Source organism: Lottia gigantea (assembly GCF_000327385.1).
Source record: "Lottia gigantea unplaced genomic scaffold LOTGIsca_45, whole genome shotgun sequence".
Taxonomy (NCBI): domain Eukaryota; kingdom Metazoa; phylum Mollusca; class Gastropoda; family Lottiidae; genus Lottia; species Lottia gigantea.
Genome location: NW_008709577.1, coordinates 340,193 through 366,782, shown reverse-complemented (window position 1 = coordinate 366,782; position 26,590 = coordinate 340,193). Strand labels below are relative to the sequence as shown.

General features: G+C 31.9%; 2 protein-coding genes across 2 annotated transcripts; one reads left to right on the top strand and one right to left on the bottom strand.

The window, feature by feature from the left end:
- Nucleotides 1-2,205: 2,205 nt before the first annotated feature.
- On the bottom strand, nt 2,206-3,798 carry LOTGIDRAFT_164373 (hypothetical protein; the record flags this gene model as incomplete). The annotated part of the gene is made up of 4 exons (XM_009060901.1): nt 2,206-2,318; nt 2,848-2,953; nt 3,176-3,312; nt 3,747-3,798. The coding sequence occupies 4 exons, from the start codon at nt 3,796-3,798 to the stop codon at nt 2,206-2,208; spliced, it is 408 nt and encodes a 135-aa protein (XP_009059149.1).
- Nucleotides 3,799-6,083: 2,285 nt separating this feature from the next.
- LOTGIDRAFT_123770 (hypothetical protein) lies at nt 6,084-24,054 on the top strand (the record flags this gene model as incomplete). The annotated part of the gene is made up of 7 exons (XM_009060900.1): nt 6,084-6,165; nt 16,950-17,018; nt 20,321-20,461; nt 20,810-20,961; nt 21,957-22,110; nt 22,922-23,374; nt 23,453-24,054. The coding sequence occupies 7 exons, from the start codon at nt 6,084-6,086 to the stop codon at nt 24,052-24,054; spliced, it is 1,653 nt and encodes a 550-aa protein (XP_009059148.1).
- Nucleotides 24,055-26,590: the final 2,536 nt, after the last annotated feature.

The following is a 26,590-nucleotide window of genomic DNA, read 5'->3' as shown; positions in this document are numbered from 1 at the left end:
TTTCTGTTACATTGTACTTTCAACTTCTAAATGTCCTTCAAATCTTAGTAATACGAAATTTCTTATATTAAATAACCTCATATTGCATTTGTAGTTCAAAAACTTTGAATATCTCATTACTTTAGGGTCAGTTATGCAGAGTTTTTTCACAAATCTTTTTAAATCACTAGCAATAACCCAGAAGCATTGAATTATCACACTCCTCTCGTGTCTGAAATTTTCAAAGATATATAATAAAGGTATCATCAAATTCACACTAACATAGTCTCATCTACATAGACAAATTTGAACTTGACTAAGATCTCATTAATATATACATGCATACTGAGTTTCATCAATATCTGATAAAAGCTATAGCCCCCATCATGTTTACAAGTCAAATTTGGTGCATTTTTACTAAATCACTCAAAATGAGACAAAATCATTAGGGACTGAGATGTTATCAATTTATACAAGCATACAAGGTTTTATTAAGATCTGAAAAAAAACTGTAGCCCCTATCTCGTTTACATGAATTTGGTGTTTCTACTAAGTCAAGGGCAATAGCCCAAAAAGCCAAATTTGAACTTGATCAAGATCTTACCAATATATACATGCATACCAAGTTTAATCAAGATCAGATTTAAACTGTAGCCTCTATGGTGTTTACAAGCAAATTTGATACGTTTTTATTAAGTCAAGGGCAATAAGTCAAAAACTTTTCACTCAAAACGAGCCATATACAAGATTGACTGGGATCTTATCAATATATACCTACATCACAAGTTTCATTAAGATCGGACAAAAATTATCATGTTTACAGGCCAAATTTAACACATTTTTACTATGTCAAGGGCAATAACTCAAAAACGGTTAACTCAAAACCAGCTAAATTCAAACCTGACAGAGATCTCATTAATATATACTTGCATACTGTATTTCATTCGATCAAATAAAATTGTAGCCCTTATCATGGCAATAACTCAAAATCCATTTAACCAAAATGAGCCAAATTTGAACTTGATCAAGATCTCATCAATATATACATGTATACCATGTTTCATTAAAATCAGATAAGAACTGTAGTCCTTATTGTGTTTACAAGAAATGTGAACGGACAGACGGACAGACAGGGGCGACAGCAATATACGATCACATGGACATATAAAAGTATAAAAGTAGCTTTGCAGTACTGAAAAACGAGATGGAGAATTTGTGAAGATTCAACAATAATCTGAGATTGTGCACAGGGTTGGATGTGTTACAAAATTAACTAGATCTTCAGTTTCCATCAAGGGTTTCATGAGTCAAAGTTTAATGATTTGAAACAATGCACTTTTAACGATTTAAGAATTTTCAAGCAATCCTTCTTTTTTTCAAATGAAAACATTAACGTACCATCTTCTTCATCTTGTCTTGGTATCAGGTTACCACGGTGACCTAACAATGGTAGTAATGTACTGAGATGGCCACTTCTATTCATGTCAAGTATTTGAGCTATTCTATCTGTAATGTAAATATCAGTAATGGAGATCAAACGCTTTTGATCATTCAACAGATCTTACCCCTATGTATTGTACAATGATTAATAACCAAGTTTCAATGAATTTGATGTGATGTTTAATTTACCTTTCTTTCTGCTCTCTCTCTGTTCTTCTGTTAAAATCAATGGCTGTCCACCCGATCGAAAAAATAATGTTTTACCCATTTTCTCTAGAAAAAACCGCACTAGCGCGGGAAAAAAATAGAATAATTGCAAATATCAAGCAAAGAGTGAATCAAACTTGTATATGAAATAGCTTGTAAAAGACTTTATGCCTATCAAGCACTTTTACATAAATTTTATTCATGTTCTTTATATAAGAAAATAGAATCTATCTGTACTGAATATGTTAATGCAGACTTGCTGTATCCTGTTACAGTATATACAATTTCAAGTATATGATAATGATTTTAAATGATTAAGTTACAACAGCCATTGGGGTACAGTTTGTCTACAATGAGGAAACTCACCTCTTTCTATAGTTTTAGGTGAGGTATGTAAACCAGCTGTTATCTCAACTTCTGGTATATAATACACTGGATATAAAAACCTTAACCCTATTGTTCTCTGTAACATAAAACAATTCTAATTACAGATGAATCAGGTGCCAGATTTTTATTCTGAAAAGTGATACATAAACAATTATTTAGTTCCCTATATCTTATGATGTGAAATACAATGACCTATATCATAAAACTTGCCTCTAGTAAATGTGTATGTTCTGTAATATCAGTAACATCAAGTCGTAGTGTATTTGTTGTTATAATGGCATCTGGCTTACAGAGATGAGATATTCCTGAAAAGTGAAGCAGAAAATAGTTGTATTATCGCTACAGAAGACTGAATTATAGGGTTTCTTTTCCAGATATTGTTCCAGTTTCCGTTACATTACATTACCATGCAAATATGTAACACCAGTACAATATCTATATAGTAATATGAATGAAAAGTAATGGAAATTCTATCAATCTTTAGCTTGAGGAACACAGAATTGTCAAGGGGGATTACCCCCTAATAACTGTCCTTGCCCATGCCAGACTATACGAATATCTCCTTGAGGGGAACAACTTTCGAACTGCGTAAATGTCAATACTTCCCTCTAGCGCTGGGTTGGAACACTGTCTTTTTGTGGCCATAGAATATCTCAGTCAGTAGCAAGTTTGAATGTCGTCTGCTGGTCGATTAGGTGCCTTTAATTGGGTTCGAATCCTCCTCAAGGTAACAAAAATTCTGATGCCTGTGCCATTTTTTGTATTTTCAAGAAGAGCATTCAATTCATAATGGTGAAAGTTAAAGCATATTTTTTAAAATACTGCAAAACTCACTTCGAAAAATATCTTTTTTAGCTTCTAAATCTTCATTTATACATTCAAATATAATATCTGCTTGTGAAACTGTTTCTTCAAGTCTACTCAAACATAAAACTTGACCCTACAAAATAAAATCACAAAAGATTTATTCAGGGGAATTCATTGTATTCATATACCTTTACTATAAACTTATCCTCACAAACAATTTTTCAAATACAGATCATTTGATAATGTTTCTTTTACATTGGTCCAGAACCATGACCTAATCTAATCCTTGATTAAATAATATTACTCAGATGTAGCATCCATGTCACTTGAGCCATTTTTAAAGTATATCACTTACAATAAAATTATCATGAGGTAAAAGTCCATCCTGTTTTAACATTTTCCTATCTTCCTGTAAGCGTTCAAACACCTTGTTTAAATTATCTAGGTTATTATCTGTTATTTTTACACGATGACCATGATATGCCATTTCACCTGCAAGAATATATTATCATTATGACATTAAAAAACAGTACTGTAAAAATTGTGCTTGTCACATGAATTAAGGAGTGTTTAAGAAATATCAAATCAGAGTCTGAAGTTAATTGTTATTTAGGGTTTCACTTGAACAGGGACACAGACTAAAGAGGATCACAAACTGAAACTCAAGAGACTCAGAGTAACAACTTCAGTTCCTGTTTATTATTTATATAATAATAAGATAAGATAATTTTCATATTCAAGACATCTGATTCTTCAAATATAGAATGTAACATTAAAATCAGTTTTGAAATAAATCAGAAAGATCACTGTATTGCTGTTTTTTTTAAATTTTGATATTATTTGTTAATTTAGTTTAACAGGTGCCATAATAATCGTTTTTGTTGTAAGGTTCACTCTAGAAAGAGAAAATATTAATAATTTTATACCTGCTATTTTAGATCCCATCAAACCACTTCCAATAATGGCAACTTTCACCATTTTATCAATGATTATACAGGGCAATAATTCAAAAATCAACTTTCATCCATGAAATCTTCTGCAAATCAACAAAAATGGTAATGATGTGTTGCTTCTTTGGATATTTCTATTGTAGTAGATTATAAGCACTCTTTCAGCTGAACATCTGCAACCTGTAATGCAACTGATCGGTAATTAGGTATTGTATAGGTAATGGATAATTGTTGGCCTACATATAATTCAAATATAATTTTCACAGATAAACAGTCAGCCAGCCCTGTTGTTAGGGTGGGGTCCGTGAGGGCTGGACCCCAGCAAGTGAGAATTAAACCCCAGCAAAACCTTCTTCAGTTCAGCAGAGATTTTGTAAAAAATCAAAAAGATTTTGATACTCTTTTGGCACCTCAAAATTGTCAGAAATGAGTTCTCTGGGACTTTGATTCTCCAAATTTTGTGAGTACAAAATCTGAGCCCCAGCACCGATTCATTCCTGGCAGTCAACGTTAAACGTGTGTAAACATTCAATGGTTAATTGTGCTTAAACTCGGTATTTAGACCAACCCAAATTATAATCATTTGTAGAATAACTCCTAATCAGTTACCGTTTTAATTTCTTTAATTAAGATTAGCCTTTATCAACCCAGTGATCGTTTTAATCTCAGAACAATTCAGCATCTTTGTCAAACGTTCGTTTTATCTTAGATAATTAATTGATTCAAGTAGGCCTACCTTGATTATTTACTATAGTTAGGTAGGTAGATGACAAGTTAACGTTCGCTTCCAGCGGATGCTGATATCGCAAACTAGGTAGTTGTTGGTAGTCGTAGTAGTTGGTAGTTGGATTGGATTTACTATAGTTTCACCACTGAGCTATATATAGGATATCTATGAGTTTCACCTGTTTCAAGGGGAATAACTGTAATAACATAAATGGCTACAGACTATTATTATAAAATAATTACTCCCCTTTGGCCACATTTTTCAAATTTGCTCAATTACAGTCAAATGATAATTTTAAATACATTTTTTTTTACCATTATTTTTACGTTTTTTTTCTTTGCCGAAAATACTGAAGCCGAGAATAATCAGTTTCGTACGTTACCGATATATACATAGGCCTAAAACCTGTTAAATTTAGTTGTTGCCACTCTTTCATAAAATTAAAAAGCAGTTACATGAGTACAGACCACAACTGTGCCTAAATTATCCCCCCTTGACCACAAAATATAATCGACTTACTAAAAAGGGAAATGTTACTCGTATGAGTTTATTTGATTTCTTGCGATTGATGAAAGCCTTATTAAATAACCAAAACAGATGAAAATAAATGCGAAATAATGCTAAATTGTAGCCAAGCTTGAAAACTTTACTAGAGACTATATAATGCCGTAGATAATAAGCGCCTAGCGTTAGATTAACTGTAGCTAAAATTGCCGTAATTGCTCTCTTTAAGGTGATTGCCTATTTCTTTAAATTGTGGAAGTAAATAGCATTACTTTCTCTGAACGAGTTTTGTGTTGCTCTGAAACCCATTAAATAGATCTTAATTTATCATTATTTTTAAATTATCATTTTTCATTTTTAGCTTATATATACTTTAAGTCGTTGCAGCATTTTGAATGAAATTTTAATTTAGTGCTTTGCCATTTTGTCTGTTCCGAAAGCAGTAGGCTAGCTACACCTAGGGATATATAGTTTATTGGTCTCAAGCACCGAAAAAGTCCGCTTCGATTTACAAATGCCGACAAAATACATGCATCTATAATAGGCTACTAGGCTAAGCCTTTACTGTTGAAATCAAGAGGTCATTATTTTTGCAACAACCGCCCTGATACAATGCAGGACTTTCAAGTATTAAGGAATTATATCCCAGAAAATAAAACATAGTTATGAAATACAAAATTATTTGTATGTTAACAACAGACAAATGAGGCAAGTTATTATAATATGCCTGTCAATTATCAAGGTATAGTATATTACCGGTATTATGATTGCCTACAAGGCAGTTCATTGGTTAAATAGGGGGCGTGACACATTTACTATGCAACGGTATGCTTGATGGCTTCGTCATCGAAATCGGTACCCAATTTAGACATTTTTCCGGTATCTTTGGGTGAATACGTTAATATTTTCTTATTTCAAGAGGTGTTCTTATATTGTTTAATTCATGAAACTATGATAATTTTGTGTTGAAGATGAGTCCCGGAAAGTCTCGTGACTCGTGTACCGTCTGCTACGTTACCCCACGAGAACTGGGCGAGCTGACGATGGCTAACATGAATTTTGACGGCATGAATGGGTCAGATATGGACACTTCTGATTCTAGGAAAAGGCCATTGGATGGAGAAACAGATAACGGGGTCACTAAACGATCTAACCAAGGCGGAGGTTAGGGTGCATCTTATATATTTTGTGTGTTATATCGAAGTTTTTACACCTACTAAGCTGCGTTGAGAACCAATATGGCGGCTTTCCGCCGGTGAAATTATTCGTGGCCCACTGAGAAATTCTTGGAATTTCAAAGATAATTACGAAATTATTTATACTAATTTTATTTGAACTGTATAATGAATAATTTCTTCAAAATTTTGTGTTTTTAGCAATGGTTTAAGTGGATTTGATTAGTGTAAAATAACTGTATATTTGTCTTGGCGACAACCTGCGCAATAGCCGATTTTATGTAAGGGCATGCATGTACAAACGTGTCTAACTTTTAGGCTCGATTCTTTTCGTACAAGCCTATATTTCAAGAGTGTCAGATACAGCGCGACCTTGTCCATACTCTACTGAGAAAATAGGAGCTCTTTAAGTGGCTATAGGCCTTTCCATAATAGTGAACATCACTGAACGGGCAAGCAGACGAACCGAGGTCAGACAAGTTTGCGCGAAGGACGGTCACTGTGAACGAATTATGACGCTCCTCGACCTAAATTGTTGCTTCAATAACGTGGATGTGAACATGGTAGATTCTCAGGACGAGGATAAATTTCACATATGGAGAGGTAAATTTCATTTTACCCAAAATTTACTCATTATTTCAATCATTTATCCTTTCATTTCGCCATCGAAAAATTGATCATACTCGGTCCGGACTCGTTCTGGGAGATCCACCCACCAATCGGTATTTTAAGTTATGTTGACTCCGACCGTCGGAAGAGATGACAATTTGTGAATGCATGCATGACGGGACCACGTGTCCTTATTGACTTAGTCCGTGTGTGAACACACCTCACTGTAACCAAGACCCCCATTCCCAATTTGGTTCTCGAACCTGTAGATTGGCTAATGAACTTTGTTACCAAAAATAGAACATCCTTCTGAAACGTGTAAATGACAGCACCATACGGTGAGGTGGGCGAAACTCGTTCTCAGTGATAAGAAATCTGTTCACGTTTGATGATGAAATTTCCAATTTATAACAGTTTTTCAGGTATAAACGAAGTTAATGATGCAGGCCCGTGGCCTTATGCTTTATATATTGTTAGTATTACCCTTGAAATAACCGGCTTGTTTGGATCATCAATGAAAATGCTGATCGAACGTTCCATATTGAAATTTTAACATCATGTGATCACATTCATGATAGCTCAGTGGAAGAGAGTAAGGTGTTACCTTTATTTTCTGAATGAAAATTTATTCTCACAGATAAGCTTATGATTTGGCTGCAAACATGGCATACTTGATCACAGTTTGTGTAAGCTTACACCTTGAGTCAAGTGCATAGACACAAAAGGCTGAGGCTTCCATTTTGTTACTATCAATATCATTATTTTTATGGCTTAAAAAAATTCCTTATTTCTAATTAACAATGTGACAAACATTTAGACAGAAAAATACACTTGATCCATATGGAATTTGCCAAACACTAAAAAAAAATTGCCTTTTATTGGAAACTAATCCTATGGAATACTTCTAAGAATCGAGAAGTAGTGGTACAAGGTACAGAATTGTGGAGAATAAGAGTTTCGTTCATGGTTTTTTTTTTTTTAGTTTCTGATGCTTTACAAACTTTAAATTATATCTATAGATCCAAATAAAACTATCTAAATAGGAAATAGTTTACAAGATCGGGACTAATTGACTGGACTTATACTGCAAGGCATGCATCAATAACACTTCACGGTTTTCGACCTAATAATGGAAGATGGCATGCCCACTGGACCTGGCTGCGGTTTTATTAGTGGGTATCAGTATTATGTATGTGATGCATAAAATCATTGGTTTCTGCCGTAAATCCACATTCCTTTCAATATCATTTAAACCATTGCTAAAAATATACCGCCACATCAAATCATATTCATGAATTTGTGTTAGTACAATTATTTTTGAATCATGATATTACATTCTGTTCATGTTCTCATTGATCTTTATTGTAATGTACCTAGAATTGTATTGATGTTGTTTCTCTCATACATGATGTACATTATCATAATTATAGTAGTATTACTGAATAGTTGATGCAGTTTGTATACCATTCCATTTTCATATAATTGGCATTCATTATCATATATAATTTTAGAATTCTGTGGAAAAACCATATATAGGGTGGTCTAGGTCCTGCAGATTGGTCTATGGAATGCCAAAAAGAAAGTGCATCAACTATTCAAATATATTGAATAATGATTTTATAAATCTGTTCATTATGCAAGTTTATCACGATATTGCACCTTTTATGATTGTAATGTGGTATGAGCTTATATCAGGTGACATGCAATTTCCATTATTAGATTTTTGATTTGGTAACAACTTGTCATTTGAACATAATGTTCAAAAGTCATATCTGCTTGAAACAAAAAAAAATCAGGTAATGGGTTAGTCAAACTAGACAAATTACAACCAGTTTGGCACCACAAGCTACTATTTTCTAATCTTATTTGATTCCTGAAATATATTGTTCCTCGAAAGGAATCCATCTTTCAACAAAGAGGTTGTTTTTGGCAACGGCAGATAAACATTTGCAACATGACAGAAAAAAATTAGATGCCAGTAGATAAACCTGAGTCTCACCTGTTGAATGTCAGGAGACAGAAATATTGCTTTCCTTACTGGAAAACCTTCTTGTTATACTTGTATATCTAATATGTTTTCTTTATATTCTATGATGAGAATGCTATAAAGAAGAATCTTGTACATACACGCCTTCCAAGCCCTACTTCAGTATTTTGCAAGATCTTTCTGAATATTGATTACATTGAAATATGTAGCTAGATGCTGAAGGTTGTTAAATACTTTGATAATGAAAGGCACATGATATATTTCTAAACTGTACCATATTTTTACATCATCACCATTTTTGAGCAAAATATCTCTGAAATAATATATTAATATGGTGTTGGTAAATTTTTATTTTTCAGGTCATGAAACCTATCCAGAAGGCCAATTACCAGATACAGGTAAACTAAATTGTTTCTTTCTATTGCCCATGCTTATTCCAAGCACATATATGATACATAGAAGATAGATTTTTGCTAATTAGTGACAGGCGACATCCATAGTGATACTGCAATGCATCTTTGCAATGTCAAACATTTACGATCTGTGTCAAATACCTTGACTGCAAAAGTGTCTTGTTTCACAGAAGTTTGTAAATGCAGATATTTGATTACGCTAACGAATTCAACCAATCATAGCCCACAACAGAAAAACTGCTCACAATTTGACTGCAGATGTATCCAATCAAATTGCTGTATTTGCAAACTTCTGTGATACAAGATACATGGCCATTACAGTCAAGGTATAAGATGACTGATGATTAGCATGAGCATGTCAATGTATGATAAATTTGATATATCTTCTGCTTTAAATCTTGAACAAGTTACAGATAAGTCTTGACGTAAGAAAGTTGTAGATAAAAACAAGTTCACCTGTGTTATTTGAAAGTTACAAGATGACTATATCATGTGTTCCAAAATGTTTGTATGGAATAACTAATTCATACTATTTTAACTGCATGTTATGGATAATGTGTGAGGTAACTACACCATCGTGTATATATATATGCCAAAATCTCTTTAGCAGTACTTACTTCCTCAAAAAGGCTCTAAATATACAGTTTTAGGCCGATTTTTTTCAAGCTTTTTAAGTATATAAGTTAAGTAAGCTTATACAATGAAGATCAAGATCCAATTTGAGTGCTTGTAAATATCAAACCAATGATATTTATACCTTGTCATCTTGCATATTGAAAATGTGATTTAGTTTTAGGATATGATCATCCTCAATAGAGCAACACATCTAATCAATAAGTAGATGGGGTTTTGGATTTTATCCAAATAATAAATGTACAAGGCTCTGAATCTTAACCAATCTGAATGACCTTGTTCATACGAGAAGGGATACTCGTACTCATGTAGAACAAGTTTATTGTGTTTTCTTATTTACAAAACAAAACAAAAATTGCTATGCGCAAGCAAAATCATGCTACATAAAAGTAAGCATATGAAACAAAATAATAACTTGATATGACCAGATTTAATGTTTAAGGTCTAAATTCCTGATTTACTGTTCTGTGATATCAGTAAGTAATGGAACAAAGAATCAGTATATCATATCTGTATTTTCATGAGGTTCATTAACTTGAAGGCGTTAAAAGAAATTAAATTTTGGCACAGAAATATGTCCAATTAGGAAATAATGGAGGATCAAGTAAATAAAAATCATAAACAATTATGGCAGCGATGATGTTGATTTTTGTAGCCAATTAGATGATCGAGATGTAGAATCAATGTTAAAGTGCAATGAGACCAAAAATTAAACTTCATCAAACTGCCATTGTGTTGTGCTAAACTTAGTTCTCTGTAACTATAAGTGTCCCATGTTGGATTTTTTGGGGTGTAGTGTATAATTAATTATAAAAATTAAAAAAAATTGCAAGTGGAAAATCAATTTACAACATTTCATAACTACATCACATTTCGTTTTCCTAGACAGATTTTAGGGCCAATTTTGATTGGAAAATATTGAGCTATGAATTCGTAATTTCCCTCACTTGTATTACCACAGCTTTGAAAGTATGAAGAACTGGTTTGTCTGTCTTAATTGAATTTGAGTTCCACTATCTGTGGTTAATATCCACAGATGAGGCTAAAAATCAGTGTCTTTGCACTTAAAGCAGGATTATGCTCATGGATAGGTTCTGGGGATACATAGTAACCTGCTGCAGACTTACCTAAAGATAGCTAACTGTGATTCAAATAGTCATCCTCTTTGAAACAGTCTGATCATTTAGCCTCATCTGTGGATATTTGACTTGATTTTCCAGGCTTAATAAAAAATAAAACTTCAAATTTTTTATATTGTGTAGAAAACTTGTTGGGCTAAATTTTTCTCAAGGTCAAAAAGGCCACAAGGTCAAATTCGAGGTCAAAGTGCATATCCAAGGTCATCATTTTTTAAAACACACCTATGTAAAAAAAAAAATGACAGATTTGGAATCCCTGTCCAATTCCCTTTCTAGAAATATTTATTTCAGCAATTTTGACCTATCGGTTACAGGTGGTCACGCCCATTTTGGCCGAAATTCCTCAAATTGGGTGTGGCATAACACATGAACCGTTTGTCCGATGAAGCTAAAATTTTGAATATCAGCTTTTTCAGCCCAAATAAGCATACAAACCAAAGTTAAGCAAATTCAAAGGGGGTACGGTTTACCTCATTGGGTGATTTGACATGGAATGACCCGTATGCTAGATTCTTTATCAGGTTTGTTAAGGTGTTGGTGGAAGTTCTTCCTTCCTCTCTGTTTTAGGACTAGTTAATCTTTGTGCAATATTTGCGTTGAAACTCTATTCTGTACAGGAGGAAGTTAAGAATCCCATAGAACTTGTGGAACGCCTGAACATAAACCAAATAAACAATATTTTTTAAAGAAAGTATAGGTAAAATACCTTGTTCAGACTTGCTATTGTTGAGGTCATCTGTATGATCTTATCTGTTTAATAATGTCAGATGATTTGTTGCACAAAACAGTCATATTGTTTAGTAAAACATGAAATTAATAGGGTGATTAGTGTAGATTAAGGATTATGTGATTATAAAACTAGGGAACTGGTGACACCCCCTATCTTCAGTCTCTTTTACTGTAATCTACTGACTATTGTGTGCATTGATTAGTGACCATTGTAATGTATAGACTATAATTAAAATAGTTATGGTCACTAATGAAACTGGTAGTTAACAACTGATTAATCTATAATATGAATTCCACTCACTGGACAACGTATCTATAAACAAACTTTACCTGAATGATGTGTATGACATTTAAAATACAAGGTATAAATATGGGTGATATGGTATAAAGGGTCAGAGGTTACTGTGTTGACCACGTTGATCATTTATACCAAGATCATCATTCATATCATTTCATATCAGTCTACTAGTTAATCATGTTTTATAAAATAATGGATCTAGCAGAGAAAACAATGTTTCAATGTAAGTCCAATTTACATTTATATTATGCTGGTTTTTTCATTCATTAATTTAAGCTAAACTATGTTATTATTTGTCTGGATTTCTTTCCATATAAGTAAGTCATGTGATTATTTTATGGGCAGACATTCATGCTAATATTGCTAATAGCACGTGAATAAATTTCTTTGAAGAAAAAAGAATCATCTGGCATTGGGGCAGGAGAATTAAACTGACATTAGTTCTAGTCAGCTGTGTTTTATCAGTTTTGTCCCCAAATGATTATGTATGACCGAAATGAGGTCAAATTATAGACAGAATATTTACTATCATTAATGACCTTTATTCTGACTTGAACTTTGTTACTAAGCATGTGACTGACCATACACAACCATATGATAAGTTCAATTTGAAGGATATGACAAACCACTTTGATTTGACTTTAACAGTATCCATATAGACATGTTGACCAACAATTTAGTGTAAAGAATTGATGTGGCCTTCAAATGATTGATCAATGGAACTGTACAATAAGTCTCGTTTATTTCCAGAGCTTATTCCCCCCTACTTCCCCCATTTAGTCTTTCTTCTCATTATCATTAATTAATATGAGGCTTTGTGTATCATGTAGCTGAATGATTTTAGATAAAGGAATGATATGGTGCAGTGTTAAATAATATATATATAAATTGTTGAGTATTGTAGAGAAACGAGCCAAGTATAATGGTAGTCTTATTGATTCTATGTGGGCACATATCCAACTTTAACTTAGCAACTTGATGTATACATATGTAGACACTGTTTCTAGCCACGACTTCATTTTATTCATAACTTTGATTGTTCAATAGCTCTCATTTATCCAAAATCTATATTAATTAACCATTGTTTTCTATTTATGATGTAAGTTTACTTCTAAATAATATTTCACATTATTACGATCAAAATAATCTCATCTCCAAATTTAGGCCTGTTTCTTGATCGAGCAAGTTAGATGAAAGATCTCTTGTTTTTTGGACTTTCCATTATAAGGCTAGGTTTCTAATGAATATGCAGAAAATGTTGATGAGACTTTATAAATATTGTTGGTAGTTTTACTAAAATTTGATTTGAAAAAATAAGGAGACAAGCAGGTCATATTTGCGATTATTACCAATTACGGCTATATTTCCATATATGTAGGCATTCAGACCAAATACAGGCTGTTTAAAAAAAAAAAAATACTCCCTCCCATATCATATAGACCAACTGTAAACCTGTAGTAGGACATGAAAGAGTTTGTAAGGTAAAATGGAAACAAGTTTAACATATTTAATGAAAATGGCTAAGATTTCTCATCATCTAGATGATGTTGTTCAACTTGTCCTAAGTTTGTTTATTATTTAGTGTGTTGTAAACTGGTTTGCTTTGTTGATTCTATTAATGTTAGACTCCCCCACACCCTTAGTAAATCATACTCTTGTCATTTCTCTTCCAATTTATTGTGGAAACTATTTCTTCATATGATCATCATTTGATGTTACCTACTGAATAGAATCTGAATACTCTTTTGCTGTTGTATAAAATTTCACTGGACGTTTTGAACTGTGCTTTCTGATGTAGTTACACTTCATCACCTAAGGATCTTGGCACACAATTAAACTTAGAAATATAGGCCTTGAGAAGCAATACTAGAAATATACTCTCATTTCGCTTTATAATAGCACAATTGATTTCTTTTGAATAAAACTAGGGTTCTTGAATGTTACTTAAAAAATTACACCAAGAACTTTAAATATATGTAATATGATGTTTCTTGGCATCTTAACAACTTGATAATATGTAATTCTATTCAGCCTAGTTTAAAAATAAAAGTACAAAGTTTTAAAGGTTTATAAAAAGGATATTTTTCTAACAATTTTTCAGGAAATTTGTTACATTATTTAAGTTTACAATAAAAATAAGATGAAATAGTAAGTATATTATATAAGTAAGTTGTGGTATAGAATGTACATGATAATATTAATAGAAGTCAGGTATATATCTCACTGTGTTATTACGTCACATTATCATGTGATGATATACATTGAGGTTATTTACCTACATTTTACCAATCTACGCTATAGGTTCAACTTATATTGCACAGTAAAAATAGATACAAACTCTTTTCAACTCTACATATAATACATGTTTTCATTTCTTACAATTTTCACTTCTTACAATTTTCACATTTTTTAGCACAAAATTCTTTAAAAATGTTGAGTTTGCTTCCTTATATCTGAATTGATAAGACTTTTTAAAACGATAGCAAGTAAAAAGGGAATGTCAAAATCTGATTATTATATAGTCTTTCAGAGCAAAATCTGTAGGGTATTTCAGGACTTACCCTTGGCATCTATTTTTGTAAAGGAATTTCATGTCCATGGCTAACAAAATACAGAGGAAACATAAATGTCTTGACATACTATTTAAGCATTATGGACAATTGTGGTCAAGTTAAGAGTTGAATAAACCCAGAACCACATCAATTGTTGAGTGAATAACCAAGGTTGTAGGAATAGGTTAATTCTAACCATATGTAACAAAATTTGTACCTATATCACCTTTACTATAGAAGAAAAATGTATGTCCGTAGGTCCAGACATTCTGAGTGCTGATATTGATTGATTCTTAATCAGTGACCTCTGCCATCTTAATTACATACCAATATTTCTATACAGCTTACAAACAATAGTAGGATTTACCAACTAAGGCCCTGTGCACATAAGATGCCTGGACAACTGGAAGTAATCCTAGTATGTTGATGTACTAGCAAGTTCCTTTAATTTGCACTTAATTTGCAAAGTTTCCTGTCTTTATTAGCTCAATCAGTTGCAAAATATATATACCAAATTTCATTTCACTTTAAAAGATGTATGTACATGCTCTAGTAGATAAAAAAAAAACAATACAATACAGCATGTTCATATTTTTGATTTTGATAACTTAGCTTGGAACATAAGACATTGGACTAAGAATATTTCAAGGAAGTTTTTACTTTTTTTCCACTTTAAAGGTCTATTTATATCTTTCAACTTAAAAAATATTAAAGTTTTTTTCCAGTCAACATTTTCTGTACTGTTTTAGTCAAAACTTTTAGAATTGTTAAGATGATATATTTGTAGCCATTACTTGGCTACATGTGATATAAAAATGATATGAAGCGTGAAGGTTATTCTTGTCTTGATCAACATATTTTATTGAAGTCAGATTTTATACCTAGTTACTTATTGTAGTATAGTCAGATAATATTCACTTCACTGTTTTACTCGTTGCTACTTGGAAAATTTGCTCTGTTTTTTTTCAAACACAAGACAAGACTGCTATAAAGGCTTCTATCGAATTTGTGAAATGGTTTCTGTATTAAAAGTATTAATGTCTCAGCTCTATGATTTGAGCATTTGCTGCTTGCAAAGGATTATAATTTCCTTCAAGGTTGCTACTTAAGATTGTTTGCATGGAAAAGCTAACTGAGGCCCCTTGAGATTCAGACTGCATCTCTTACAGGTTGTTGCAAACCAAGTTTCCCTTTTTGGGATTTTGACCTAATTCCTTCTTGTCATTAAGCATTATTCAAAATGTCGTCCATTTCGTGAGATTTGTGCGTAGGAAAAGATCTATCCGTGTTTTGACTAGTTCTTACTTTAGATAGACTATTGAACATTCTCTCAGTTTTATCATACTATCTAGTCGGAAAGTTCATATTAACCTGCTTGATACTGTTGTAGAATTGAATTCTCGCCAAAGGTAATGGCACTAAGTTAAACGCCAATGCCAAGTCTAATTCTATATTTCTGTAAATGGTCGAGGTTGATTTGCTTTCTGTTCTCCATTTTGGATTCTTTGAATTTTCAAACGTAAATCTTAATTGAAACATAGCTCGCAAGTATCAACTAGCAGTTTCCCCATAGAATATTAACCCCTATATACATAAATTCATTGCTGTCACAAAGACAGTCAAATACTTACTTCTACTACTGTGAAATTTACGGTGGCCTGCCCTTAATTGTTGAAATAAAAATAAGAAATATACACTACTTACAGTCAATGATATCTAAGTAATATTGGTATGTAGGTGAAATTATTGTGAAAATGATATGAATTTCCACACAATGTGAACTATTTCTTCGCAAAAATTGTTTCCAATTTTCAACAGTTTCAAGCAATTCATTTATCAATAGATGCAAACATGGCTTCATTAAATTCTCATTTGAAATTAATTTTAATCTGCATTTTTTTTATTTCCATCACTGTTCATTATCTTTTCTTGTGAATCTGTACAGGATTAGATACAAACTGTATGATTTTTATTTATAATGAACCAGATGTTGTCCATGTTTCTACTTAATTTCCATTTAGTATTCATATATTAATAAAACCATTCATATTAATAGAAATAATCATATTTTGTGGCCAGCTGTATTTGACCCTCTTGATCATTTCATGCTCTAGATTGAATATTAAAAATTTTCTATATCCTTCTGAAGAAAAGTCAGGGCAAGAAGTATTTTTCTGGTATTAATGGTGATAAGAATGGTGGTTGACGTTAATGAAATCCTGGCTGTTAATCTATTTGAGATGATTTGATAGTTGGTCTTTTGGTGTCATACCTTTACATTGATTGAAACATTGCAGGCTAGCAGACTACTAGAGTATGTAGTTGATATTGATTCTGCTGGCATAATGATAATTACTAGTCTATAAATTAACATCCCCACCCACCAAATATCAATATGTTTACTCTCAGGCAGCTACAAGCAGACAATATTACATTCCCTATTTATTATTCTATAACAAGGGGCAGGATCCTAGAGGGAAGTGTTTGAAGAGTTAAATTTTGTACAGTATGACACCTACAAAAATATATTAATGTTTGTTTTTCTCATTTTCCATACTCCATACACTAATGATTTGAATATCTACTGTAATTACTTCCAATTGACTTTATAATTATGTGTTAAAAAGAACACTTGAGATGAATTTGAAATTCTGATGTAGCTATCTTAAGATTGCACTTAATTACATGATTAAATAGAAGAATTTCTGGTTGGCATGGCTACAATACTGGTCATAAGTCTGAAACATTTTTTGCAATTTTAACTCCAGTTTGTATTTTCAAAATTAAAAGAGCAGCAGCTACAAACAAATTCCAAATCAAATTGTTGAACTGTGATTAATTGTAATTATATCATTCATATTTTGAAATTATGTGACTCTCTAAATTAAAATACAGTATTATCTAATTAATATAAATCAAATGATGATTTAATAAAAGTGTTAACATATGAAAAATAACGAGTCCTCCAATCAGTAACAGTTGAAGCAAAAAAATAACCCTGGAGAGTAAAGTATGGAATGGAAGCACTTGGAATGTGTGAAGATTGAGGCAAGTAAACTGATAATGAAGATTATTGATTCTTCTTCCAGTTGACTTCTATTTTCACAAAAATATACTGACTCAGCACTATCTCAATATGGCCCATATTTATTGGCAATTGCAGAATGTTGTAGGGCTGTTTGTATTTGAAAGGGTCAAAAGAGAGATATAAGGTGTATGATAAAAAATGTAAATGATATTTGTAATGATTGAGAGGTTATATTGAGATTATTATATAATATTATATTGAGAGTTGATAATAACTATTGAATTATTAAGACTACAGTAAAGATTATATAATAATTATTAGATAATAGTCATATGACCTTTATATCTGTCTAATGATATACCCTCAACCATTTGCTACCAAAACTCTATATCATTAGACATGTTTGGGCAGTGAGGTATGAAGGATTGAACTCAGGTTATTGGTTAGTTGATACTGACCGGCCAACTGGACGTCTCAACTCAGCTGAGCTGATGGTAATCATTGACCTAGATAGGTAGTGGATTATATCTACCATATATTTATTCAGTCAGTCCATTACCTTCCTGGTGAAAACAACCAGCCAGCTAGCTCTAACTATGACCATACTACAACAGTTAGATATAGACGATGGACTGACCGGGCTACTCTATAACACCATGGCCGCCTCAGCTGGCAATACTGGCAAGTTGCTTATAAATATTTTCTACTTTTATTTTAGTTTTAGATTAGAACAATATGTTTGGTCTGATGTTATTAGTGGGCTGATTTGAGCTAGCGAATGATCAAAGTCTGTTCAATATGTGGCTCTATTTATATTATATAGGTATATCTGTCTATGAATACATGGAAATTGTATGATTATTGATATATATTTACATGTATTTAGAAATGGACTGAAAACACCTTATTATTTGTCTTATGATAAAGCTCTCTCCATATTGTGTTTGCATATTGTTGAAAATTTCTTATATATTTCATAGCAGTAGACCTTATACATATATAGTCTTCATTATACATTGGTAAACATTATATCTAGTTGGTCAAGTTTCACTGTATGTTTGTTATACAAAACCTTGCTATTACTTATATATTCACTTACTCCCCGACCTTGAATGAATTTTATCTAGATGCACCCAAAACCTAAATGTAGGCTATAAATTCATACTAAATATGGACTGAAAATGGCTTGACTTAGACTAGGTTATAACGCAGATATCAAATTCAGTGCTAGGCCATTTCAAATTGAGTATTTCCCTAAACTAGTGTACATATAATTATATCAGGTATTGGAATGAGAGAAAGAAATAAGATGAAATCTATTCTATAGTTCTAACATTGGCCTGACATTGAGAAATAAAATCTACTAATGACTGGAATGTTCAATAATGAATTGATTACCTCCAGTCATCAATATCTCTCTACCTGTTGGCTCTCTCATCAACATTTCATATTATACTTTATAGATGTCATATTAGGTCTTGATTGTTTCTGGTGGAAAGATTCAGGTTGGAATTCTGCAGTCATAGGTGTAGCTTTAAAGTATATTGTTACATTATAGCCTGTTGAGATTGGAATGTACTGCACTCTTAAAACAAGGTTTTACCTATACAAATATAGCTTGAGTTCTATTTTATAATGATACCCCACCCCCTCTTACTGATTTCAATTCTACATTCTAGATTCTGTATGTATATATCAAGAAATTATCTAGTTTAATGAAGAGTTGATTTGTCTTAATGTAGTCTTTATTTTAAGAAAATTTACATGCAAGCTTATTACTTTTGGCACATCTGTTTTTTACCTGGCATTCCATTCTTTTTACCTTTATCTATGTATATACCTGAGTCTAGGTTTTCAACACAGACTATATTTAGGCCACTTAAACTAAATATTTGTTGTGTACAGATAGCATCTTAAATAACCCCTGAAGACATTAAATATGATGAACAATACACATGTGATTTATCTTCTTTATGGCCTTTAAAATGAGATAAGGATATTGTTTCAAATGAGAAAACTGGCTTGTTTGATTACAACTGATAAAAGTCTAAAAATGTAACCAAGAGATATGGTACCCAGATTTGGTACAGATACTTTAGTTAGATTTGTACTGTTAAAACTATAATGTTAAAAATATCATTGAAAACAACACCTAACATTCCTTTTCAACCAACCATATATATCATAGATGAGTGAACAAGTGCTGAAAATATTTGGTTTATTTTGTGTTTTATTCTCTACTGTACCCTATAATGATATGTATATAAACTTACTTTCTGCATACCTAAACCTGTTTAATATAGTTCACAGTATCAAATTAGATCTCCTACACTTTCACCATAACTTGGACTTTATTCTCATTGAATGTAAGGGAGATTTCAATAAATTATCCCCACAAACAAATTATTAATGGACGACCCATCAATCTTAGTAAATCATAGCATCCTTAATTTTGTCCAATTAAAACACAAGTATCAATTCATCTTTTGACTTTGAGTAACTTGATGAAGTTCATTAGCATCAAACTTGTGGGTTGTAATTAAAATATAATTAGACAATTAGTGCATTTTGAAATAAAAATTTTGAGAATTCAGGAGCTATATTGAGAAATAAGAAGTTTTGATTCATATCTGTTGCCAAAAAAAAGGAATAAGGCATTTGCGCGATGTTTCACTAATATATCTAGATTGTGTCTATCTTCATTTTGGCTGTTGGATTCCACATCATCATTTAATCATTCTTGTTTATATTTTCAGGCGAAAACATCCATCTAAAAATATTAGTGCCCAGTATTGCCGCTGGTGCCATCATTGGCAAAGGTGGAGAAACCATTGCTCAGGTTCAAAAAGAAGCTGGAGCCCGAGTTAAAATGTCAAAAGCCAATGATTTCTATCCAGGTAAAGCTTATGATTATTTATGGTTATTAGAATTGTTTGAAGTAAGGGATTCTGTAAAAGGAAATAGAAGTGAAATATCTATTATATTGTCATTTAGTTGTTTAGATTCAGATTATGAATAATGTTATTGGAATTTGAGAACAGCTTGCAGAATGTTATATTCAATTTGCTGACAAACTAACGGATATTCAATATTTATCTATTATTCCTAACTTAACTCAGAAAGTACTTTAAGATTTGGAGGAATAGTTTTGACTATTTTAAACAAATAATTTGATTGAAATGTATACTGCACAACGAAGTGTATTAAAACTTTAAAAATAAAATTGAAACAATTCTTTACTTCAGGCACAACAGAAAGAGTATGTCTCATCATGGGCCCAGTTGAAGCTGTACAAAAAGTTCACTATTTTATCATGGAAAAAATCAGAGAAAAGCCTGACCCTAACCCAAAATTAGATGACTCAAAATCGAATTTTGAGAGGCATAGACAAGTAAGTGTAAGTGCTATCAAGACTAGTAGACATGACAAGACAATATTCATACACCTATGTTAAATTATTGTGGAAAAAGTCTTGTGGTTTTCCGAAATCTACCTACTCCCTAATGGTTTAATGGTTAAATTTAATATAAAGAAAAAATTAACACATCTTGTTTATGCACTGTGTGTTTGGGTTAATCACCTCACAAAATTAAATTATTGAATACTGAAATGTATTGAATGGTTTATCATTTCATTCCTTCACCCTAACATAACATTTCATTCATTCATTTGTTCAATCAGTCAATCATATCATTTTGAATACCATGATTAGGGAAATTTCGTTGAAATAAAATTTCACAATTGTAGTTTTTCATTTGTATCTATGTTGGCAATTTTGAACCATCCTACTGAAGAATGAATTTCTACAAATTAAATTTGGATTCTCCACACCTTATTTAACCATGTGTCATGAGTAAAGGTCATTTCATGTCTATATGTCATATAACATGTACTCATACAACTGATGTACTGTTTTTTTTTCATATTTCATTGTTTATTCATTTCAACTAACATGCTTTTATTCACATGTTCATGCATTCATTGTTTCATTAATATCTCATAGAGATGGGTGAATTGTTAATCCGCATGTTCCATTAACTGTAGCATTATTCCACATCCCTTTGATAAATAACGCAAGTTAAAAATAAAAGTGGTATATGGCCAGCAAAAGTATCAAACAGTCTTTTTGAGCGTAACCTAAATACAGATGTCCAAAATCGGAAGACTGTAACACAAAAGACTATGAATTGTTCTACAGTCAGTACCCTGACTATTAGAAAGTTGAAAAGCTAGGCCATCACATTATAAGAAATCTTGTTCATGAAAACTTGAATGAGTGTCTGACAGATTTGAGTTCAAGCTACTACCACCCTTATTGTGCCTGGCCTGCATTGTTAGTAATGCATTGTCACTAGTTCTGTTCCCAATATTACTGTTGTTTGTATCTTGTAGGTTAAGATATTAGTACCCAATAGTACAGCTGGTATGATCATCGGTAAAGGTGGTAACTATATCAAACAAATTAAAGAAGAAACTGGAGCTTACATACAAATTTCACAAAAATCTAAAGAAACCAATTTACCTGAAAGATGTGTTACTATTGCCTGTGAAAAGAATATGCAATGTAAGTAATTATGGAAGCTTTGGAATTTATGAACAAAATGGATTGTATACATTCAACGATAACTGATTGAATTACGAAAATCAGCCGTGACAGAAAAAATTACAGCTGTCATTTTTTTAACCTATTTTTAACATTATTACCAGGATGTGCAACTGTCTGAACAAAGGCATAACTATCTCCTGATTACTGACTGCACATGTCAAATGTCACATTAGTGTTTAACCTACAGAAAATCCAAATTCTTTCCAGAAGTCTATTCAATGTAGAGTTATTTCCCTTCCTCTAGAACTATAACCTTGTAAAGGTTATTCTCTTACATCATTGTATATCAAATGATGTGACCTTACAAAATTTACATAACATTATCAAATTTTTATTTGGAGTATGACCTTTTAAGAAGGATGTATGTTTACCATATAAAGCCACAAATTTTTTATTGGAAGGATAACATTTATATGTCGAAAATAAAAATACCAAATAAATTTTTGTAATAGCATTTACAGCAGTTTAGGAAATTTTATGAAAAAAAAATATTGGTGGCTGGGCCTTGTCAAAGTTTGAATAATTCTAATTTCATGTAAAATTCATGAGATCAACCCAGCAGATAACTGTATTTCTTAAAAAAAAATTATCTCAGTGTCTCAAAGCCCTGATACATATTGGCAGAAGAATGGACAGGTTAATACCATAACACAATCTAAATTTCCTGTAAATGAAAAAAATGACGTTGTATCCAGGCTACTTTATTTGATGCATCAATGCCAGTGTTTAAAACATTAACTCGATATTTCAGGTGATTCTGAGGCTGATAGAAAAGCTGTAGATATGATATTACAAAAAATTGTTGAAGATCCACAGAGTGGTAGTTGTCCTAATATAAGCTATGCAGATGTTACAGGACCTGTTGCAAGTGCCAACCCAACAGGTTCCCCTTTCGCAAATACAACATTTCTACAGAGTCGCACTTCAGATATTGCTATTAACAACAATAACTTCGCTGGCGGAGCATTTGGTTTTGGATTCAATGGAAACACATTTAACAGTACCAGTGGACTTAACTTTAATGTCAATTCAGGATCAGCTAACTCAATGACAGGACAGGCTTTGGATAATTTAAAAGTTACATTAAGAAATAGTGGATTTACAGATCAGGCTACAGAGGAGATTAGTGCAGCGATGACCACTCTAGCTAATTATGGTATATTAGGTGTTGGACTTGGTTTGGGTAATAATGTAGCTACTCCTAGTATGACACCAGCACCAGCTTTGGGCAGTCTCAGTTTAGGTACACCATCTCTTGGAGTTAACAGTATGATGACTTCAGCTACTACACCAACAAGCAGTGTCTCAAATGCTTTTCTGAATACAAGTAATAGCTCAACTGGGGCTTCCAGTTTGTTTGGGCCTGTTGGTAGTGGATCTGGTCTTGGAAGTTCCGGATCTGCAGGTGCAAGCTCAAGCTTATTTGGAAGTTCGTCTCCCAGTATTGGTACAGAACGTTTTGGGAGCAGTCCTATGTTGAGCGATTCTTTTACTAGTCCAGGAACTTATCAGACCACAGCTGGTTTCCCTACAGCTGACAGATCGCCAAACATAAATCAAAATTCTTTTGGTCTTGGAACAGCCATTTATAGCCCAACTGATGAAAAGGCTGGTGTTGCTGGTGCAACCAAACAAGAATTAGAAGTACCTGAGAGTATTGTTGGAGCTATTTTAGGACCTGGTGGAAAGGGTATTGTAGAAATACAACAGTATACTGGTACAAATATTCAGATATCTAAGAAAGGAGTTTATTCACCTGGTACAAGAAATCGACTGGTTTCAATAACTGGTACCCTGGCTAATATCAGTAAAGCTACATTTATGATTCAACAACGTATTCAGCAAGAAGAATACAAACGAGCTAGACAAGCTTCAGTACGCTAATGTTTCGTGATGTTATAATATAGTTACTCTTATATCACTAACTATCACACAGAACTATATCGCCTTTTTTAGTTTTATCTATTCAACCAATGGCATAATGGATTATCGGTGATTTGCATATTTAAAAGGTCAATTTCAGCATGTTAAATGTTCATACCAACATAATAAACATTCAACTCCTCCTGTATCAGAACATTGATGAACAAGTTTCATCTACATTAGTCTTAACTGTAAATACCCATATTTCTTCTGCGATCTCACACAGACCACATTAATATATTACCTATATATAAAAAACTTTGCGCGCTGTGAATAAAGAACTTAGTGCAAGAATTGGAAGACTTACAGTTATCACCTCATGTTTTTATTATTCAACAGATGCAATTTGACAATTCTTTCATTTATAGCAGGATTTATTCAGTGAGCTGCTCAAGTTGCCATTTAAATGCCGGTTTATTTCTTAATCAGTGAACGTTCGTTTCATCCCGTGTCCACAAATCAAGTTTCAACAGTTTCATGGAATAAGTGTATTTTAAGCTGAGACTCTTTCTTAGAAAGTAACATTATATATAGTATATATGGTAAAAAGTTAATAGACAATATCAGTTACTCATTGTACTTTTTCTTCTTCCCCATTTGACTACATATATCATACTCTCATTATATAAAACATAATATATCATGTTAAGAAAATTGTATTATATATATAAATATACTGATTTGTTGTCGTGTGACTAGGATTATTATTATTATTATAAATATCGTAAACTTTAAGATGTAAAAAGCTGTTTAGTCAATCATTTGTTATTATTATTATTATTTAAAATATTTGTTGTTAACCACTGTTTGTGTAAAGATTTAAATATCGAAATATTTGCCTATAATTATTATTATTAAATCAACTGAAATTAAGTCATATTTATTTTAAACCATAGAACCATTTAGTAGAAGAACTGTCATATATTAATTATTATAATTAATTGCATGGATTCATATTTTTCATTGTGTGTGTGTTGATTCCAACTGAACGGGTATATCTCTCTTCTCTTCCTTTTCTTTGCTTTACTGTCACCTTCTTTTGTGGTTACATTATTTTAATGTCAGTTGGATATTCATGTTTTTTTTTGTGATTCTTTTCACCTCTCATGCCCGTTTTGTAGATTGAAACCAGTTGAAAACACTGTAGGTTTTATCAATTTGATGTAATTTATTTTAAGTAAACTATTTAATTTTTCGATGTCATGTATCATCATTATTTTGGCTTAATTTTAAATTTGGCCAGTAATTTATTTTTTAAGATAAAGATATTTATTTTTCAATCTGATTTTTCTTTCTTTTTTAAATTTTTATGCAAATGAAATTCAGAAACTGAAAAAGAAATTTGTAGATAAAATTGAGTTGAAAGTTTATTTGGTATCAGGGATAGGACATCCCATGTTTAATTACATCTTGGGTTTTTTGCACAAAATGATATTCACTTTATAATTTTTTTGAGTTTTCTTTTGATAAAAAGTATCATAGATAATGTTTACTTTTAAATCAAGTTATTTTAAAGGAACTCAAAGTTTCTTTTTATTTCATTGAGAAACAACAAGCATCTCAAATCTTCTTTTAGTTGGACACCATTATTTTGGTTTTAGCATCATTTTGCATGTGGAATACCAAGTGTGTATTCATGTTTTATCTTAGGTTGAAAAAGAAAAAAAAATCTGCTACATCTTTCCAATTGAGAGATGGAGATTTATTGTTTCATTATGTGTGGGTGTTTCCATTTGTTGTTGTTTTTTTTTAGTCTTTCGGATTGTATCCTTGAAATATAATCATTCTAAATTTCTACGTCTCTATACTGCATGTTATGATTGTTACTTTCTCTTCAATATCACCATTCAAAGCATTTTATACTTGCTTCATTCAGTCAATCAACCCATATCATCTTCTTCTAAACTGATCTAATATCTTAATGATAATTAGCTTGATTACCAAACATAACATAATTAACTAGTTTAATTAAACAGAATTAAAAATTCACAATCAAGTCCATGTTAATTTCATATTACCATTATATTAAGAAAAGATATTAAAATAGTAGATCAGTTCTGTGGTAAGATGTCATAATAAACTCATTAGATTTTTTCATCAGATCTGTACTTGTCACAGCCCGATTGTCTTTCTTTGATCAGTAGACCTCATTTTGCCATGAGGTTTACAATATTGCCATGGATATTTAAACTGTCCTGGTGTCACTTGTGGGCTTTCTGGATGTAGTACAATAAGAACGTACATACATAAAATATATGGATTGTAAAATACGAAAGTGATGTGAAACAAGACCAAAAATATTTTCTCTATTTTCAAATTTCTGTTTATGTATATATTATATATAAGAAATAGGTTTATACAATATTTAGTATTCAAGTATGATTCAATAAACTTTTTTTGGTGCCGGGCATAATTGACAATCTTTATTAAATAGTTACAATTATTTGTGACTGGATAATAAAGTAATATTTTTATTATAAGACTGGTAGATCCAGTA